Below are 21410 nucleotides of genomic sequence, written 5' to 3'. Positions count from 1 at the left end.
GTATGAAGAGATTGCTCAATTCCACAATAGTTCTCTTCAATCTAGAGTATGCAATCTGCATCAAACTTGTCTTTGCATTCTTGAGAACAGTGCAATAGCCAAGTTCAGTAATTACAAAAATACTCTGATTCTAAAGGTCAGGTGAAGTAACATACAAATCCATAAAGTAGGCATGTGCTCCTGGTTATAGGATTATTCTGCTTCAAGTTGGAGATTTCCCCAGCGGCATTATCAGTCTAGCTGCCAGCTGCGCCGTCTAACGACGTACATCATACTCAGAGGAAAGATGTGCACTGCTATCTCCGCAGACAGGCCTTTGGTCAAAATGGTCATCCTTGTATGATTTGTAGCTCACCACAAAGTGAAATTCACTGTCATGATAAAAGCTATTTCAGTCTGTGGTAAAAAAAAGGGCCGACTTGCAAATGACCTCAAGATGTTTTGTACTGAAAACTAGGCTAGGTTAGCAATTTCCATTTCATCACTTCATCAAATGACCATTATCTACTGTGCCTTTCAAGTTCAATTGTAGTCGGATGTATTTCACTATCTGTTCTGTATCGGCTAGGGCTGAAAGGGATAGGATGTTTTATGGCCCTGCTGTCTTATCTTCTAGCCATGATGGATTGAAGCTTGAAGCTCCATGTCCTTATAATCCATTTTCATGTAGCTGGAGTTGAATGTGGATGAGTTAGCAGGCATTGAGGTGCCAGCAGCATGTAATAATTCTTCTTAGTAGCTTAGGGAAAGTAAAGCAGGTCAAATTGTGGTGAAATGCTTGCTCAGGATGGTAGCTTAGACTACAGTAGTAAATAGGGGTGTACATTGTGTGGAAATGTTGCAGTTTAAAAAAAATTCATTTTGTGTTCTAGGCGTCACTTAACACTCCACCCAGGTGTAAAAATGGGTACCTGACTTCGGTTGGGGAGGTAAAAGGCAGTGGAAGGAGAGGGTTGGGCTCTGCCTTCCAGTACTAAAATGCCTACAAAAATAACAACTCACTGCCCCTATTGGCCTCAAAAAGGCTACAAGACTACCTTTACCTTTCTTGTTTTTGGTTATTTTGATCTGGAGGTAGATTTTTCTAGTTTCACAGTCTGTCAGCATTTTGTTTCAAAACTCCACTGTTATTAGTGACTATTTGTAACAGCTGCTACTTCAGAACCTTCTGAAACACTAAGAATAGAAGATAGTTTGAACACCTGTTCATCAGATCAAGAGGATATCGGAGGATAGCACCAAATATAGGCATGTACTGAACACTAGCAATGGAAGGACTGTCATGTGACTGCTTTTTTGCATGTGCAAAGAGAAATAAAGAATTAAGATGAATTGAATGAATGATAAATAAGGGTTTTACGATGATGAGGATTTCACAAGGTACTGGTCAATTTCCCTTGATTCCGGGACGGAAATTCTCTTGTTGTAATGGACAGAAATTTCACCTTGTCTGTCCCCAAAATTTTAACTGACTGGAAATTCATAAACATGTATTTTGATAAGCATAAAATGACAGATTTAACCAAGAAAATCAACAACAATTGGGCTATCAAAAAATGATTAGGATAGAAAGAAATGTAAAGCTGGAAACAGCCCTGGGTGTATGATACCTAAGCTAGAGTACTGCTGCAATGTACCTCTGTGAAGTGAACAAAGCTAGATACACTTACCATTCTGTGTCAACTGTCGTATCTCCTACATTATTGATCATTAGATAAAGCTGGTCTTAGAATAAACATCATCAAAGAATAAACATCGTAGAATAAACATGCTATCACATTCCTGCTTCGTGACAAGAATAAAAGTTTGTTGGCATTTAGGTTTGACCTAGAGAATATCCAGGCCAAGGAGAACCATATAAATAACACCTCCACACATACAACATGGAGTAAGGTCACCTTTCTTGCCAGCTGAAATATGTCCAGTCAGGACGATAATTCTGTCAAACTAGTTGAGGAGGGGAAAATCATTATTTGATATACTCCATCAGTATCTGACTACTGCAAGACCAGTGTACATGTGTAGCACTACCTGGTGTCATGGCGTAGATGTTGTTTTGTGTTTTAGTTTTGACTGAATGTTAGTTTGTTTGCATTTTATACCCGGTAAACTGCCTCATGGCGTGGCACACCAGGTTTGAATTGAAGAGTACAAGCTGCATATCCAGACAGATTTATTTGATCCACTCACACTAGGATGTTTTTGATAAGTGTGGTGGGTTCTTTAATGTTCTTGAAGTGTCCAGGCTCTCTGAGACATGTCTTCCATTTAATGAAAAAAATGTTGCCCTGTTTGTTTAAAAAAATTGGGAACCATGACAAGAAATCGATGAAATTAATGCATTTTTCTATGCTTAAGATAACAGATTTAACAACAAAAATTAACAACATTGACTCAAACAATGAGTGGGATGGAAACATTTTTAAGCTAGACTCAGGGATACCAGTGATGCAATTGACCTTGCCTGGGTGTACATTGGGGGGAAACAGGGTAACCTGATGCTGTAGGAAACAGTCCAGTGGTGCTGATTTAATGCACCAGTTGGCACCTGATATTGAACATCAGGTTCAACACTGCCAAGCCTGACAGCACTGGGTCAACTGGGATAGTCCATCGATGGGGGTGTCAACCTCCGAAAAGAAATCCAGCATCCAAAGTATACTAGTACCTTAGCTAAATAAATCTTGCATCAATACAAAACTTTCAAGGATAGCTTTTCTGATTCAGTGCATGGTCAGACCAACAACCACCTTGGTTTCAAATGGTGCACAGAGTCGTTGATTGCTCATTAACTTGTGATAATGAGCCTAAGTAGTCATTAGCACCTGAGGTTCGTCTCATCTAACCAAAATAAACAAAAAAAGCCAATAGTGTACACCTGATGTTTTTATCTATCTTCTGTGGGCAGGCTATGGACTATATTACAGTATCAAAGGATTTGGATCTAGGCAAGTAGTCCTCTTGGCAGTTGATGACAAACTTATAAATCATGTTGCAAAAATTATTTGGCCATATGCAACCTTATTAGGGTCTATGCTCTCAGATTCTTGTGTTGTTTGTCTCTTGGATATGTAAACATCTACAAGCCCCCAAATCAGAGTTATCATTCTTCTTCTTATATTCATTGTACATAGTTTTGTGTGAAGACTTATATTCATTGTATGTAGTTTTGTGCGAAGATTAAAAATGTAGTTACATAGTAGCAGATTGTAGCAGACCTAGAATTATGATTTCATGCTTGTCATAATGATGATATAGGTACTAAAAGGTACTGTAGCCACAAAGTGAATAAGGGTTAGCATGATTGACTATATGATATGATAGATTTATGTTTCTATTGTACTAGCACATCTTGTTTAGACTGTGCCTTTCATAACATGATTTGTTTTCCTCATTTCACCTCAGATTGATTTTGTATCATTCGAAGCACGGAGTGCAAGCATGCAGTAAAAGCCATTTTGTAGGCAATTCTGTGGCAATGGTGGCAATTAAAGATGATCACCGAAGCCATCCCTCAAGTGATAAGCAGTGATTAAGGGACTGGTGCAAACGCACACACAAGTATATTTAGCAATTCAATGCTAATTGTTACCCTCGTTATTTGTGTTGCCTTCCTCTTGGGTGTACCATTATACTTTATAGTGGTCTTCCTTGTATTGTCTTGGAATAAACCACATGCTAACAATATAACGAGAATTTCAACTAATATTCAGTCATTATGACATACAGTATTATGACTGTAGAAGTTTAATCCACAATTTATGAGGGTTTGTTATTATGGCTGAAAATGCCCTTGTGCTGGAGAAAATGCCCTGTAAGTTAGATTCTTGATGAGCCCTATACTTTTTGTCTTGGTTGATTCGACCCATCATTTCTGGTGTTCGTTGTGCTGTAGACATGTCACTGAGGTGCAAGCAGTCATGCTGTTTTGCCATTTGAATCAAATTCTGTAGATCCATGGATGGGGGTTTGATTCCAGAGTTGCCCAATTTGGACAGGTTGTAAGGGGTTATATTTGTTATTTCGAATGTTAACGGCCGGGCGTACGAGGGACCTTCATGTACTAGTCTCAAGTACCAAACCTCTGCTTCTCGAGAAGAGTAGGGATGACCTGATGAGCTTGTCTACAAATGCGAGATGGTAGCAAAGCCGTATTACACTACTACAAGCTGACGAAAAAGTGTCCTGCTTCAACCGATGTCAACCAGAAAGAGAAAAAAAGGAGGAAATTGATTAACTTGCCATGTCGTCACTCAACCATTTCATCCCATCATCCCATCAACTGGTGAAACACTAATTATCCTCTAATTGGATGTCCCAAAAAATAGGTTTACCCTTGGAAGACTGTCATTTCTCTTGGGATTTCTGAAAAGAGACCATGGGATGACTGACAGCTCTAAATCTAGAGTCCCCCCCATGGTGCAACAGTCAATACTGTAAAGATTGGAACACAGCTAACAATTTGTTCAATTTGCGTGCTTCGTTTTCAGTTTTGAAAAATAGATGAAGCCTGGAGTTGATATGAATAGACATCAAGCCAGCCAATTACATGTAGTTGCCATTATTGAAGTTGCTTACAGGCGGTCTTCATGGGGGTAGTACATCACGAATTGTGCAAAATTCTCGGTGCTCGTAACACATTGCGGTGAATTCAGAAACCCTTATGATTATGTACTGCTTTAATTCTACCACCTGTCAACTGGTCGATTACTCTTTACAGAAGAAAGCATGGACACTTCGGACCTGTGAAATTAAAGCATTTTTCAGTAGTCTGGAAAATCTGTGTTATTTCGTGCAGATTATATAATATGTCTCATTTCAATGTCCAATTTCATGCAGCATTGTGTATTTCAATGTTGAAATAACCATTATACTTTTTTTATACATACATAGTTTATATATCAAGCTTTGAATGTATTTTGAACCATGCTATGCCTAATTAGTATTGACTGGGAAAACATATTGCACTAATAAACAGGGAGTTAAGTTGATATATGAATGTGTGATCTTCCCTTGGGACTTGTGATTTAGTGTAATCTGTCCCTAGTGTTTGGAGGCATCTTAGTTGATACATTTTGCAATATTTCTTGTCATTAAGTGATGTGCCAGGCCATAAAGTGTTGAATGATCATGTGTCCCTTGTGATGACTCAAAGGACTCAAAAGGCTTTAGTGGATTTTCCTGATTTTTTACAGAGTAGGCTTTGGCATGAGGAACAGGGGACTAAACTTTGAAGAATAATCGACAAACTCAATCTCTCCAAGGATTCCATATATGGATGCAGAATGAAGTTTAATTCTAGATTGGGGTTAGAATAATGAGAGAAAGTAATTTTTATGAATTTGTTTTTAAGTTCGCAGTCTCACCATTAACTCATCACACTGCGATAATATGATCTGTCTTTCATTGTGTTTTTACTAGTACATTACTGTGGTTTCAACCGTAAACTCAAACGTCAAAGATGCTTCAAACTGTTACTTGTTAGTTTAAACATTAATTTTCACCATGCTGCAAACCTAGATATATTTTATAGTCTGTTGTCTTATTTTGATTATTGCAGGTTTTCACATTCAGACTGCTGGCTAGTGTACAAATAACTTGACATGCTTAAGATTACAACAACTGTGCTCTGCCATAGGTGGACACAGCAGAGTGTGTGATTGACAGGCTGTGTGCAGGTGCGCATGAGATGTTGCCTCAGGTGTGTGCTGAGGCATGACAGCTGCAGGCACGCTGGAGAAAACAAGGGGCGCCCCCTGTGACACGTGATTGGGTACTGCCTGGGGGAAAATAACAGCACATTCTGATAAGGCTATGTAATCATCACCCAAACGTCCTTAAATAGATCATAGGTAAATACCCCATCTGCAGACTTCATAACTTTAACCACAATGGAGGTCAGGACTTGAATGTAGATTCCTAAGTTATACATGCAATTTTTATTAGGGGTAACTAACAAAGAGTCACAAATAAAAGCTCACTTAAACCAAGAAAGATGTCAACATTGACGTAGACACTTAGTAGTGTTGGAACAAGGTACAATGTACAGTCTGTAATATTCCATGGTTGTGGAGCCTCTGCATAGAATGCACCCCCCCCCCCCCAACACACACAGGAAAACAAAGGTTACGCCCACTCTGTGCACACAAAATGTCAACTACTCCACACACTAGCTTCACACTATTTGCACGATGTGACAACTGGAAAACCAACCAATTATACAAGATTTATGGTTCCTATTAACAGCAGTGACTTTTAAATGAAGAGAACTGACGCTGAAGTAATCAGACTGAAAGGTAGCTTTCTATACACAAACCGGACATGTTTGTGCAAATCTTACCTTTGACCCTGAGGCTCCGAGAGCATGTGTGTCTCAACCAATCACAACCAAGTAGGCCTGTCCATACAAACACACCCCACTGCATCTGCAAACCACTGAGCGTTGTCCTCCCCAGAAATTTGAGTGTGACAGATTTGGGTGCTTTTGTTCATCATACAGGTTGCGGTAACATGACCTCCTAGCTCCATTGTTGTTTGTGGTTAAGGCTGGGTGCTGACTTGACCATGATAGTTGCCAAATGGCCTGGCCTTCCTTCTGGATCCTCAGGGTCACCAGATTTGAGGTAGGAAGTCATCGGTAGTTCACTCAACGGGTAGGATGAACCTGTCCAACGAATACCTTGAGCTAAAGAGACAGAGAAGAAAACAGGTGACTTCGTATTTCTGGTGTTCTGGGTTGCAGGTAGTGCTTGCAGCTGTCAGGCAGCTTTGAAACTTGTTCTTGAGTTAACCTAACAGCTCTTATTAAGCACTAATGTGTCATGCTCTAGTTGCTTTTTTAGAAGGCATTTGGCATTGTTTATGTGCGACGCTGTGTACGTGCATGTCTGTAGGTGTTTGTGCCTTTTGCCTTGATTTTCTCCACTGACACAAAAAAGGTGCTTCTCATTCTAATTGCTTGTTATTGGTTGTAGAAGCTGTTGTAATCAATACGACCCTGTTGTAGATATCAGCTTTAAACTTTAATAACTTAACTCTAAATGAAAGGGGAAAAAAAGCTGTAACACCTAGAATATGAGTGTTTTAATATGTTTCAGTCAGTGTGTACATATACTGCCTAAGATGTCCCCCAATCTTGTTTTTCTCTCTCTCCAACTACTTGTTGAATGTAAAAGCATTTGTAATCAATACCTCTTCATTATTGATCCTTGTTGGGGTAGAGAAAAACAGCTTAAGTGGTCTTCAGCTTGGGTTAAAAGCGGGTGGTGCTGAATGCTTTACTCCACTTTCGAACATTTTATCCATGTACATGACATTGTATGCTTTTGTATGCTTTTACGGACTTACCATCAGTTTTTAGTGAAACTTTTTGGTTCTTGGTCAATTTTGTTTTTACTTCTTGTGACAGACAACTTGGGTTTGACATGCATGGATTGTGGTCATGATTTCTTTTGTTAGATTGAAGAAAAAGCATTACAACTTATTATATGTACACATTAAACATACCCGCTTTAGTGCAGTATGGATGTTTGAAAACTTGAAGTACTTCTCAGCAGGTATTATTGTTAGACATGGGAGTTTTCGGTATCTGTTACATGTAAGTTATAACAAAAATCACAAAGTTTGTATTGCCAGACTTAAAATCCCACAAAGCTTGATGTGGAAAAACATATTTTCCGGCTCTGAGGTTGACATACTGATCACTACTATTTACCAGAGGTGATAAAATGCAAGATGTCCTTGCACTACAGATACTGACATCTCCACGTAGATACTGTATATACATTTGTTACACATACTGGTTTGGTTGAAATGGGAAGCCAAGATTTTAACTTTTATCTTCCATTTTCTCAGATGTCGGGTAGTTTGCACCTGACCGGTCTGGAGTGATTGTTTATTGGAAGGGTCCTATATGCAGTGTCCCTGACATTTAGGTGACAGGCCAAGGGTCAATTTGATTCACCTGTGATACCTGACAACTTTTGTTTGTTATTAGGTGTCACACTTCACAGGTTAATTAAAAGAAACCACAAAGTTTAGCATATAGTTTTGTCTTTTTATATTATGTGTTATATTGCGTTATAATGGTCAGACCCGGGGGTCCATAAAAAGTTTACAGACCTGCTTTTCGGGTCTTTATGAAGATTACAGACCCGCAAATGGAGCCTGCTGATTGGTCAACGATATCTACCTATATGATAATGGTCAATACTGACCGACGGAGGCCATATGTATTATATACTGTGTTATGCATGTTGTTAGGAAATGAATACCAAACAATACTATCGATTAATATTCATTGATATCAATGGACGAACCTAGTTAGTAGTTACCTTCAAGGTTTTAAAGTAAAGACTGTCTGAATTTCAACATTTCACCGCCAGAAAACATCTAGTATGCTTAAGTGTTGTAAGTATGAAATGTTATCACAGACATTATAAGAAGTCAAACCTTAACTCCGGTGATCTTCTGTATATCTTTTTGGTTTGAACAAGTGCCGTTGCCAGTTGTATGTTTCCAGCCTCTCGGCCCCTTAGAATCTAAATGCCTGTTCGACATTGTTCTTGGATAAATCAAGACTTAGTAAAACACATTGAGAACTTCATGATCAGAGAAGTAGCAATCTCAGTTTTAGAACATGGCTTGTATAAAACATAAAGTACAACTTGTAACCAAGGAGCTGGCAAGTAGATATACCAGTAGCCACTTAACATTGATGGTAATTCGGTAGCAACTTAATAATATACAGCACATGTCTACTAAATATGCCTTGAAGTAGGGTACAAGTAAGTACAGCCACTCTTAGATTTAAAGCATTGCCCCTTGAACACCAACAGGTGGTAACATGGTTTGAAAGCAGCCACAAGTGGCCTGCACCCAATGGCCTGCTCACCAGCTTGTTATTGGCCTTTCTTGTGCCAGTGTTTACTATTTATTTAGCCCACGGAGTCTTACCTTTACACTTTGAACTTAAGCTGAACTCTGTCCTTTATACCAACTGCGCAAGTCCTAAATCCAAGGGTAACATTTACTTTTGACTGGTGTGACTGTGAGACCGCAAGAAGGGGCAAACAAGAAAGGAACGATGTCGGCACAGAAGAAGCCACAAGATCATTTGGTTTGCTTTTTTGTAGACGTTTCGAAGTGTTTGTTTTGTGTGACAAGCCTGAATGGGTATTTGCTGAACTTAAGATAGCATTCTGCATGTGTGTCTTATCAGAATGGGTGTTGTTGCCTGGTGGCATTGTGACAGGGTTGAGCTGCCAAGTTTAGAAGTCTTCTTGTGTCACATGGAAGTCTTTGATTCAAGAGTCTCATACCTGACGTCTGACTTGTGAACACAAGAGTTGAAGAATCTGAATTTTGATAGTTTTTGCTGATAAAGTCTTCGTTACACAATTTACATACAGGTCATTGAACCTAACCTACTTGTAGGTCATGCAGTTTCTTAACATTGAAGACGTGAAGTGTAGAAGTTGATATTTTCATCTATCCTTTACATTCTCAGCCTGCATATCAAAAAGTAGACACCTTTATACATCTTAAGTTTAGGCTTTGAGCTCTCTGGCATTAACCACAATGTTAACTCAGACAAAGCTACCCCCTAGCCTGTTGTTCAATGTCGTAAGATTAAAATCCTCTATGCATAATGACCCAAGGGCCTTTGCCATTACCTTGATGTGTTCCCTCCCCCATTGAAATGCTCCTCCAAATTCTTTATAAATTTCAAAGCCTGACCTCCCTGCCTCTTATACAATGTAGATCCTTCCTATTATATAAGTGCATTTGCCAAAACCTTGACGTGTCTCCTCCCACTTGTTCGTTAAAGTCTCAAGATCTTTCCTGACTTATTATTCAGACATGTGTGCCTTTGCCAAGGCATAACCATGACATATTTCCTCCCCCATTTTCTTATCTTGAGATCTAGACCTAAGAAGTTTCCTGGTTTCTTCTGGATTTGAGTGCCTTTACCATGCCATAACCTTGATGTGTCGGACTGTGTCCACTGCCCCATTTCTTTATCTTGAGTCTTATTACAATATATCTGCTTTCTGTTGCACCTGAGTACCTTTGCCATACCATAGTTTGGTATGTTTGCCCTCCCATTTTCTTATCTAACTTAGTATATATTAAGAAGACTAAGTCTTTAACTGTTCCTTGCTACTGCACCTGTCCCTTTTCCATGCCGTACCTTGGCATGTTTGCTCCTCGTTTTCTTACTGTAAATGTATTTAGTTCCTGGGGATTCAAGAAAGCGGGGAAAATGGAGTGTTTGTGGTAGAAACAAGAGGATAGGCGGGATAAAGGTAGAGGAATTATTTTCGCAGTGGTTCTAAGTTCGTGGTGAAGAGGTCACCACAAAAACCGCGAAGATTTCAATATTTACAATATCTTAAGTCTTAAACTGTTTGTTGCTTTCTGCGCCTTTGCTGTGGCATATCTTAACGTGTTTGCTCCCCATTTTCTATCTTACATCTTAAACTGTTTCTTTGTTTTTGCGGGACCTGTGTGCCTTTGCCCTCGCCTATCTTGACATGGTTGCTCCCCATTTTCTTATACCTCAAATCTTAAACTGTTTCTTCCTCTGTGCAGGACCTGAGTGCCTTTGCCATGCCGTACCTTGAGGAGGGCCGTGAGTCCAGCCTGTCTCCAGACGGGGAGGTGGCCAGCCTCATACCGCCACGCGACCAGGTCATGTCTGTGGAGGCACGGAGGGTCAGTACAACTTCACATTACACTCAAACAACTTACCTGCTCATTTTGTTGGCAGTACCACAATATTGTATGACTGTACAATGTACTTATTAGCTATGTAGTTCTCGGCTGTACCATCACTATATTTAAGTCACACCTAGTGGTGTGGATCTAAACCCGAGTTTAGGTTTAGGTTCGGACTCGAGTCCAGAGGTTTAGGTTCAGGTCCGGACTTGAAAGTCCGGACCTGAACAATAATTTTGGAATATTTTTTTGTGTTACATGTAAAATTGCATATTGGCAGATATTTTACACGTAATTTGAAAACTATATATACGGAATTATATAGTTGTTACGTGTGTTACGTGTGTTACGCTGGTTGTTACGTGTGTTACGCTGGTGTGTTACGCCGAAGGGCGGTTATACCGACTAACATTTACAGATACAGATATACAGTCAGTAATTAACACAAAAGTTCAGTTATAAACACAAAAACAGCAATGTTTTAATATTTTTCTAGTGCAAATTTGATGATTTAAGGAAGGTTTAAGATGGTTTAAAACAAAAAGGAGTGTATGAGTGAGAGAATTTTTTTTTCAAGTCCGGACTTTTTTCCAGACGTTAAGGTTTTTTTGGACTTGAACCTAAACGTTTTACAAGTCCGGAACCGGTCCGGCCGCACCGATCCGCACCACTAGTCACACCTCCCAAAAGTCAGAAATAGAACTGCCAACATTTTTTTTTAATTTGGCAAATAAACACTTCATGAATCCTTTGTTTGTGGGAGCCTTGTTTCACTCAAAACAAAAAATTTCCTGGGAAAGAAAGCTCTCAAAACAAAACAATTCCTGGGAAAGAAAACAATAGGATAGAATTCTATAGTTCTCTTATTGGTTGTCATTGTACATAGAACGTATGCCCTTGTAATACAAGTTGTATATTTGTTTGCTAGCTTAATTGCTACTTTTATAATTTGTCATACATCTCTTTTATGATCTGTCATACAATTACCATTATAAAGAAGATATAGTCTATGCATCATCTATTGGCATTCTAGATTAACCACTTGTGCTCAATTCTTCAACTCAGTCTGTTTCGGATAGAAATGTGTAGCCTGGAATCCAAACCTATTATAGCTCCCGAGTCTCTCTCCGCAATTTGCGGAGAGAGACTCGGGAGCTATAATAGGTTTGGATTCCAGGCTAAGAAATGTGTCCAAACTGTGCATGACAGTTCTTGATTAATTAATGTATCCCATTATTTCTTTGCTAATAATTGTATATGTATGTTAAATGATGCAAATCATGTTTCTCCTGAAAAAACAGTCATTTTATTTATGCTGTCATGGCCTTTCCCACAATAGGAGAAAAGCTTCATTTAGCTACCACAACCACACGTCCAACCATTGCACCTAAAACTCATAATTTCACCTCCCCTGTTCGACCAAATTTCACTCTTATAATTATGACCAATACCTGAAATAAAATGTTGAATGTGAGGAAAGGTGGATATCTGTGTGACTTTTATATTGCTCTTAACATGAAGATATGTCACATGTCATTTATGGCACAATTTCAAAGTGGTCTTTCTTTGCTTAATTTTTTGTCCTACTTTATTTTGGTATGTCTTTTGTTTAATGCATGAGTTGTGTTCACATTCTTTGAAGTTTTATGTCTTTTGCCTAATGCATGTGTATACATTCTGTCTTTCTTTTTTTCCTTACTTCTATACAGGTGGCAGGGGACATGGTCAGTGCTGTAAAAAATTTTCTGTATATGGGTGACACCATTTCATTTAGTCGCTTCTAGTAGATCTGTGCTATCTTTCGTTCTACTTTTCCTTTTTTAAAGTTTACCTTTTAGTAAATTTATCCTTCTTTTACTTCTTGACTAGATACTTCTGTAGTTCTGTCCTTTATAGTTGAGTGGTTCTGACTCTTTCTAGGTTAACTTATTTTTTTCCGCTAGTTGCTTTGCTTTAACTTTCTTTGGCTTTGTGTGCAGCCTTGCTGTCTGAAGTGTTGGACTAGAGCAGGGATGTTTTCATGTAAAAGAATTCTTTGATCACTTAATGTGGAAACCCAATTTCTGTAGGCGCAGTATCGTGCTGGAAGGCAGCTTTCCGCGCCGCCCAAGATGGAGATCAAGCAAGTGTACGGCCGTCCGACTACGCCGCAGGAAAAAGCTGACAAAACCTCACCCAAAAGCCCCTCCAATAAAAAGCGTAAGTACTGACTGCTGTGAACCATCAAAGGCACGCGCGCTGGTAAAGCTGATAGAGATGAAGCTGTTGTATCCAATGTTTGGCTCGAAGTTCTGCAAAACACTTGTTGACAGTACTGGACAAAGGCCTTAGGAGTACCAAAAGCCTAGAACGTTCGTGTCGGCTCAGGATTTTCTCTGCTTACTGCGTGACGTCACCGGGCCAGTTCTCGTTGGCTCTCGTGGTCTCGCGTGATTTAATTCCCCGCTATGATGACATCATCATAGCGTCATGATGCATCTATCATCAGTTGAAAGTCTGAGTCCTAGCTTGCAGTAAAAAGAGTTACAGAGCCTGATTCATGATGGGCTTACAGATATATGATGTTATTTGGCAAGTAATCCCAGACAAGGCACCGCAAGTAATAAACATACAAGTAGTGCTGCTGGTCTGTGGTGTAAAGGACTTTGCCCTTTGACCCTTGTAACCATAGCAACCTTGTGCTGTAGCTTGCAGTTGGAGCTGAGCTGGAGGCGATAATGTGCCATTGTGACTGACTGTTTTAACCTCGTGTGTACTTTCTCCCTAGGCATCAGCTTCCCCTCCCCCCTGAAACTCCGCATGCCTGATTTTAGGCTGTCACCACAGGCAAGCCGCAGGAGAGCGCATACATTCTGTAAATACCTTTTCTTTTGAGGAAATACTAACTTTTGCCTTTCTTGATGTTTTGTGAAAGTACAGTTAGCATCTTGGCTGTCGCTCCTTGAATGCTAATATCCCTTTAATCATAAATGAACTAATGGCTCCCTCTGAAGTTTAGACCTTACCATTATGTGTCATCGTTCCTCAAGGACACCCCTGTTTACCCTTCTGATGGAACATTCCATGTAGATGTAGCTGCTGTTGACTAGTAGTATAGAAAGTGCCATTCTTGCCATATTTGTGAGTTAGTCACAGTACTACTAGTTATCATCAATTATTTAAGATCTTCACTCATTCATCAATCTAATACTGTCTTAAGTTGATAAATTCTATACAAACCAAGTGATGCTTTGTCATCTAGATCCCTATGGTCATATTACATGCACATGCGCTCCACAAGTCATCGTCATTCTCAGTCTCTATTTGGTTCATCCTAACACTTGACCTTAATTTGCATACAATTGGGATGTGGGGACAAATGACTTTGTCAAAGTATACACAGAAACAGTCTTTTTGGATAACTTGAGATTGAACTGACCTGTTTCCTTCTCCATTCGTTTTCGCCATGGTAATATTAATAATGGATCCATCTCGCTTGTGCAAAATTAAGGTCAAGGGTTAAAAGCATCAAAAAAATGAAACCCCAGAAAGGCATCTTCGTTGTTCTCAAGAATGATGTCATTGTTTATAGTATAACCTAATACCAAAGTTGATTTCAGGATTTTTAGCAAAGGCAATATCAGCAGCCAGTGACGGAAATCAACCCTGACAAAGTTTAACATTCTAATCTTATAATCAAAGTTCATTGTTTGGTTATAACTATGTTATGCCTCAACTGTTGTTTGTTTGTTTGTTTGTTTGTTTGATACTCAAAAATGATAAATGAAGTTTAATTCATCAATTATTTGAAGTAATGTTTTGTTAGTGGGTGAATGTAAGGTTGTGGCTTAATCTATGGTGGTTTGGTCCCCTTTGATAAACCTGCTAATCGCAGTTTATTTTGAGTTTGTAATAATCGCTATTATAATCAATCTTTTCTACACAAAATGACACTTGATGTTGTTGAATTGGAGATGAAATTTTTGTTTATTTCCTAATGTCCCATTCTTTGAGCTCATCCAGGCATTAGTTATGCATACCAGTAGTTAAGCATAAGCCAGCTCTGCGTATAGTAGATAAAGAGTACAGCTGTCAGCATAGCTACAATAGCAATATAGAACTTGTCCTGTGCCTTTTTAACCCTCCCAGTGCCATGCGTCGATTGTAAAGCCTATTTCTAATTGCCCCTGGTACTAGGAGGGTTAATGACAAAGACCAGGTAATCACAAATTAGTGAGCATTAGTGATGTTCCCATCAAATTATAAGAAGAAATATAAGTCTGTTTCAATCCCTGTACCCCTTTATACCCCCTTGCCCTGCCCTCACCTGTTCTGTAACCTGTTTATAAGCCACAAATTCAATAGTAGAAATTCAAGAAAGACTCTTAACATCTGTAAGTTGCTTCGGATGAATTTAAATCTCCATACAATCCATAGAAATTGTCAAAGCTAACTTCATGAATGAAGTTGATTTACACATGTCATCCAATTGTGATGTTGACCTGATGTTGACAGCAATTTTCAAAATATGCAAATAATCCATGATGCATTTTATCAAGCTGCAGTTCAAATCATTGTTTTATGCTAATCATTTATGTCATATGTGATAATATTTGTACATAAGAGTTTCAATGTGATCAGCATGATTTTTGTAGCTTTACAGATAGACAGAGCCATAGTAATCAATTATCTCTGGAAAGAAATTTGTTTGCATCCATTTACATGTACCAGTAGAGATAACTGGAGTGTCTATGTGATGTATATGGAGGTGGGGCAGCTTGGTATTCAAATGACACCTGTTGAAAAGTTGACTTGACTTTTGATATTTCCAAAGAACATATGACTGGAAATACACTTATTTAGGTACAGGCATGCAAAATATGATTTCATGAGAAAAATATCTTTCATAAGTTACTGATGGCCCTTTAGCAAAACCTCGGCGTCTATAGGTTTTTCTATTCTTGATTGTGAAATGTCCACAGAGAAAATATTTTTTATCCTCTGAAAAGTCATGTGACACATGTGGTAGATTACCCTTGTGAATTGCCCCCAAGGATAATATACCACATGTGACTTTTGAGAGGATGAAAATTTTCCCTGTGCGCAATTCACAGGTGGTTGAAGGGCTTACTTTTGCCTGATTGCCATCAGAGAGGGAATAGTACCATACAAATTCAAAATTCTGTAGTAGCTATCAGGATGCAACATGCTGCACCACCACCCCAGTGGTAATGGGGTGAAAAATAGGTTTACTTAGATATAAATGCAGGTGTAGGAACCAAGTAAGCCTTACTTTCACAAGCTGCATCTTTAGAGTAGTGGATCGTACGTATGTGGTAAGAATAAGGACAGCATGAGTAGATGGACATGTGCAGCTGTAGCATTATGCATGCTCTGGCTTTGCCTTGCAGCTGGAGGTCGTCCAGAGGTTGTCACCCGCGTTCAGCTGGAAAACTACGTATTTGAGCCCGGAAGGCCAGAATCCAGACTACGGACAAGATCGCTAAGTAAATATATAGCTTAGGACTGGCCAAGTTCCAATGTTGGGATTGACTCTGTTTTCGTATGAGCTCTAGATCCATCTGTGCCTGAAGCCAGAAATTCCTGCATGTCACATGCAACAGTGAAAAGAAATTTTGTCTATCAAAACTATACTATAATGCAGGAAACAATTAAGATTTGTACTGTTTGCATGATTTTACATGGTCCGTAAGATTGCTTGCAGACCAACCTTTGCAAAAAGACTTGGAACTGTGGAGAAAACAGATGCAACAAAGTTGGAATGTGGCCAGTTAGCTACTCTCTGCCCAGACAAGGCAATTAAAGAACATTATATGTAGCATCGTACATAGCATGATGTAGTGTTCTGCCAATCTTATTTCGTGTAGTGTATGATGTATGAATAGGCAAAGGAGTATTCTAAGTTTAGTGGATTAGTCAGGACGGCACCATGTTGCAACAGTAGTTGAATGTAAGATAGGGCTCAGCTGTAGATGTCTGTATGTAAAACTATATATAGTCTGCTGTACAGACTTTCTGTATCACACTGTCATGTATGTGTACTCTGCTTTTGTGTCTATCTGTATCTATCTTGTATTTCTTGTTGGTTATGGATGTTGTCGAGTCTCTACAAGACTGCCCTGTTGAGTTGAAAAAATTGTAGAAATGGTGTAGGCACTTGAGCAAGATACTGTAGAAATGTTTGCAGGGATTTGATTTTGCGGTAGGTAGAAAATGGAGTGTGAGCTTATGTTGAAACAATAGTAGCTGTACAGTCACACAATGGGACGGCTTTTCGCAATGGTTTTAAGTTCGCAGTAAGGATCAGTTCACCGTGAAAACCATGAACATAAAACAACTGCAAACATTTCTGCATTTGCAATAAGTCCCCCTGCCAATTATCCACCATTTTTCGCCTGATTTCTCTTGACACTTTACCTGGAGGTTTGGTAGAGACTATAGCTACATGTTGATAAGATATAGCTTGCCAATTTGCTCCCTAATCAGCTTGATAACAGGATCAGTTTTTATGAGCTTCAACCGGCGCAAACTGTCCATCTTTAACATTAATGCAGTCTTAACTCGGACATGTTAAATGATAATAAACCTTATTCAACATCAAGTAAGCAATATGAGATAAATTCAGCAAATTACTAATAAGTTCTGCTTATAAGACATAACTTGATTTTGGCATGGTGAGTACATAATAGCATTGGCCTCCTTCACAGACTTCACAGATTTTTTACACGGGCCTAATGCCGAAAGTCGTTCCTCGGCAACATAACTCCCTTGGCGGCGAAAGTCCCTAAGCCGGCATTAGAGAACCTTGGCCCGTGTAAAAATCAAAGGAAGGAAGTCTGCGAATGAGGTTAATAGCAATGTCTGTTCCAGAAAGCAGAAAAATCACTTCAGACCACTTCCTGTCCCCTGCTCAGCCCAATGACGTCCTTCCGCCCTTAAACACAATCATATTTTTGTCCAAACAAAATAAATTGAAACTGTTCTCTCCAGATGTTGGGAAGGCTGGATGTGAGATCAAGGGATGGACCACAAAAGGCCCTTGGGGGGAGGTTATTAAAAAAAGATGCAATAAGTTATATGATTGAAAATAGTTGCACAATAAACCTGAAGAAATGAAATATACTAGATGGCATAGAGTTATACGTCCATTAGATGACAAAAAACAAAACAAATTTGTACCAACATCTTTATACCAGCCCTCACCCCCCTACGTCTTTCATGGTCTTCCCCCAAGTGTATCGAAGCAAGATCTAGAAGAGGCAAGACACGATGGGAGTAGTCATAAGTAGGTACAAAATGCGCATTATACAGGCCTGGTCAATAATCAATAGTTTGGTCAATCCCAAGATAAATTCTATATAGATTTAGCTGAAGACACCTTTTTTGATAATGTTTATATATCCATTTGCAGGAGATATAGGTCCTGGAGTTGTATCAGGTAGGTGTAAAAGATGCCATTTCACCAGGCATGCTCCAGTACTCCAAATTGTAGTCACCATCAGTGTTGCATTTCTCGTTGAATCATCTAGAAAACGCAGGGGACATTGAAAACTGCTGGTGTTAAACTCATCATTCTTTTGAAGGAAGAAAATCCTTTAAATGCACTAACGTTAGTCAATTCATGTACATCACAGCCATTAGGACTTCTGTCAATATTGAGGTTGTATTTTTTATGTACGTGTTGTAATAGGTCGGGGTTCTTCTCTATCTGTGAAAATTTGCATTTCAGATGGTTCACCATATTTAAATCAATGATTGAACTGTCCATCATGGTCTATCCGTGTATCTCGTGTACTAGTACATGTCATGTAGGTCGTAAACATACATGTCAACTAAATGATTTTTTTCATCTTCAGGCATCAAATGTGTTAATCGTTTAGGCTACACTATTTAGGTTGTTTCTTCCATTCACATTCTTTATGAATTCCAAAAATTGAGGTGTTCACTGTAAGCAGTTTTCTTGTATTTTTACGTCTCTGGAAAGGCCCTGTCAACTATTTTAAGCTGAAACTATTTTGTGTAGATTAAATCAACATCTTCCCTGCAGTACCTGGGTGGTAACATTATATTATATAAAGTATACCATTAGAGTTTTACATATCTTCACCTCAATGACTTAAAAATTCAGAATCTGAGGTAACCACTGGTGCAGCCTTTGTCTGTGTGTCAAGAGAAACCGTCTGAGCACATCTATTGTGCGTTATCTTTTTTTCCACTCATCTACCTTTTCTCTTTTGTGTGTTGCAAATCATTAACGTCTTTGGCATTTTTCCTGCTATGGGGCCATCCCTGAGGTTGTGTTACAGCGTAGGTTAGGGGTCAAATAGCCATTGTGTAAGTTGAATCATTGTACATAGATGTTGGTGTGGAGACAAAAAAGATGTGATTGGTTCTTCTTGCATCACTTATATGTTTGAATAGTGTTCCTGATATCTACATGAATATGTGCACCTTAACTGTGCTATCTCACCTTGTGCTCTCTTCACAGCATTTTACACCTCTGAATTTCTCTTGTTAACCCTCTTTCGCTTTTCCTCCATCCTGTGTGTTTATGTAATGTTGACACCTGCAAGACAAGACATTGTGTCATTAGGCCACTGTCTGTAGCTTTCAAATGCTCTTGCTTCCTCCATCCAACCAATCACAACATCTACAGTCGTATTATGCCTGATTGCATGACTTTAATCAGAGACCTTTGAAGGAAATGTATATTCATCAGTCTTCCACCTGTATATCGATGGACCAGATTTGTTTTCATTAGTTTCAAAAGAGTACGACAAAAGGATGGGCTTTGTTGTTTGCTCAATGCATTATTGACCTGACACAAAAAGTCGTCATCAGGCTAGGTGTCAATCTACCAAATGAAATGTTGTTAGATAATGTATTCCTATGTGCAGCTATGATTAAGTCGTATACTGTTATTTCATATCAACTAAATGTTGTAATGTTCGTGGTGGTTTGGTCTTCACCTTTCACCTCCTACTGCAGAAATGGTTGTTCTGCCCACCTACTACTTTGCTTAAAACCACTGCGGACAATTCATTTACAGTATACTGGTACTGACAGTTTGAAAGGCTTTTGACTGTTTTCTAATTTTTCTTCAGGTGGTCCAGGCGGCACAGCTGTCAAACAGGACCTCAACAAAGAGGCAGTGCTTCGGCAGCGATCCCGGACAATGAGTGGACAGAACAACGGCGCAGAGCGACCGATCTTCCTGGTAAGAAGAACCATTATTTTTATGATTTTTGTAGCGTGCGTGTCTAGTCCAGTGTTTAGTGCCCTGCCTCTGGACCAAGAAGCCGTGAGTTTGAATCCGGGCTGTGCTGCTCATCCGACATGCAGCATGCTACTGAAATGGGTTGCAGTCGTAAGGACGGGATGTTAAGTCGTGGTCCATTGTTCATTGTGCTTGTTGAAAAGAGCTAGGGAATTTACTATGAACCTGTGAATACTAGTACTGTACATACAATTGTTGTGTCTGCCTTCTCTGTCATGACCAGTGGGAGAATCTGGTTTGAGATCACTATTTAAGAGTTGAACTGCTAATATCAGCTTACATGTTCTGCTTGTGGATTAGTTGCAATGAAAAATCAGGAATCTAAGGAGTTTACAGATTGATATCGGTTATGGAGGATCAGCTTATTATTATGTATTATCAAAAATTGATCACTGTTGACAGGTACATGTATAACGTTGTCAGTGAACATAATGAATCTTCCTGTCTTGTTCAAGAGAGAGGAGTGCTTTAAGGAGTATTTGTTTTGGCAGTTTTGAGATGGTCATTTATCTCATTCTAGCCAACATACTGTATATGTTGGAGACTTGTCAACCAGTCAGAGTAAATGTGTTCTACTGAAGTAGAGCCCTGCCACAATGTTTACCACTTGATCCCACCAAATAGGAGCGTTAAACAGTGTTATGGTGTGGAATGCAGTGACATCCTCTCACATGCAGTTACCATGTCAGTCAGAGTAGGACAACGTGATGTCAAATCAGCTTGGTTGTATTTTTTTTGGGCTTCTCTGTCTTGAAGAGACACCTTTTGGGCCATAGTGGTACTGCAGGTGCTAACTGCTCTGATATGTATGTTAGACTGTCACTGTGTCTCCAAAATCTTCACTTCCACTGAATCAGATGTTCTTCTTCCTGTAGTCCATAGGAGGACAGGTGTGTTGCTGTGAAATTATTTGACAATTTAGGACTAGTTCTTACACTTCCAGAAAGTTGATTGATAAGGTTTATTGTCTTTTTTTACGGCTTTCTTTTATTCAATGGTAGTTGTAAGGGAAGTCCTGCAGATGGTCCATTTTCTTAGAGATACAATTTCAGATCATACCTCTTAGACTTCTATCGTTAACTGTTTGAATTATTGAGCAAAAAGGAATACAAGATGCAAGGCTTCCGCCTCACAGTCTAGGAGAGACACCTGTAGATCAGTAACAGTATTGCAGCTTCCAGTCAGTCCACATAATGGGTCAACACCTTCATGCCCATATAAGGGAATGTAAAAGCTTTACCTCAAAGGTCAGAGTTCAGGCTTTTTGTTATCCTTACGTGACCAGCATCACACCTACACCTCGTGGGGAGGGCCAGGATTATCTCTCTCAGAAGCATTCCAGTATCCTATGGAAGTAAGTTCATCTGAATTCTTCAAGTGGTGCAGTTTTAGGAGTTTGAAGCCTCCTTGTACC

The 21410-nt window shown here is 39.2% G+C and overlaps 1 protein-coding gene across 12 annotated transcripts in view; it reads left to right on the top strand.

Annotated features, from left to right (window-relative positions):
* LOC136447828 (5'-AMP-activated protein kinase subunit gamma-1-like) overlaps positions 1 to 21410 on the top strand; it is a 61261-nt gene that overhangs the window by 19587 nt on the left and 20264 nt on the right. For 5 of the 12 annotated variants that reach the window (XM_066446911.1, XM_066446908.1, XM_066446902.1 and 2 more), the window contains exons 2-7: positions 10594 to 10716; positions 12429 to 12443; positions 12789 to 12918; positions 13487 to 13573; positions 16110 to 16205; positions 19824 to 19936. In XM_066446911.1, the coding sequence (XP_066303008.1) occupies positions 10594 to 10716; positions 12429 to 12443; positions 12789 to 12918; positions 13487 to 13573; positions 16110 to 16205; positions 19824 to 19936 (564 nt within the window). Of the gene's footprint in view, positions 1 to 6403; positions 6710 to 9053; positions 9119 to 10593; positions 10717 to 12428; positions 12444 to 12788; positions 12919 to 13486; positions 13574 to 16109; positions 16206 to 19823; positions 19937 to 21410 lie in introns of those variants that run through there. The other 7 variants (XM_066446910.1, XM_066446909.1, XM_066446912.1 and 4 more) reach the window with 7 other exon arrangements.

Source organism: Branchiostoma lanceolatum, chromosome 13 (assembly GCF_035083965.1).
Source record: "Branchiostoma lanceolatum isolate klBraLanc5 chromosome 13, klBraLanc5.hap2, whole genome shotgun sequence".
Classification (NCBI taxonomy): domain Eukaryota; kingdom Metazoa; phylum Chordata; class Leptocardii; order Amphioxiformes; family Branchiostomatidae; genus Branchiostoma; species Branchiostoma lanceolatum.
Note: the sequence above shows the minus strand (reverse complement) of the source record. Positions and strands in the feature narration are given on the sequence as shown.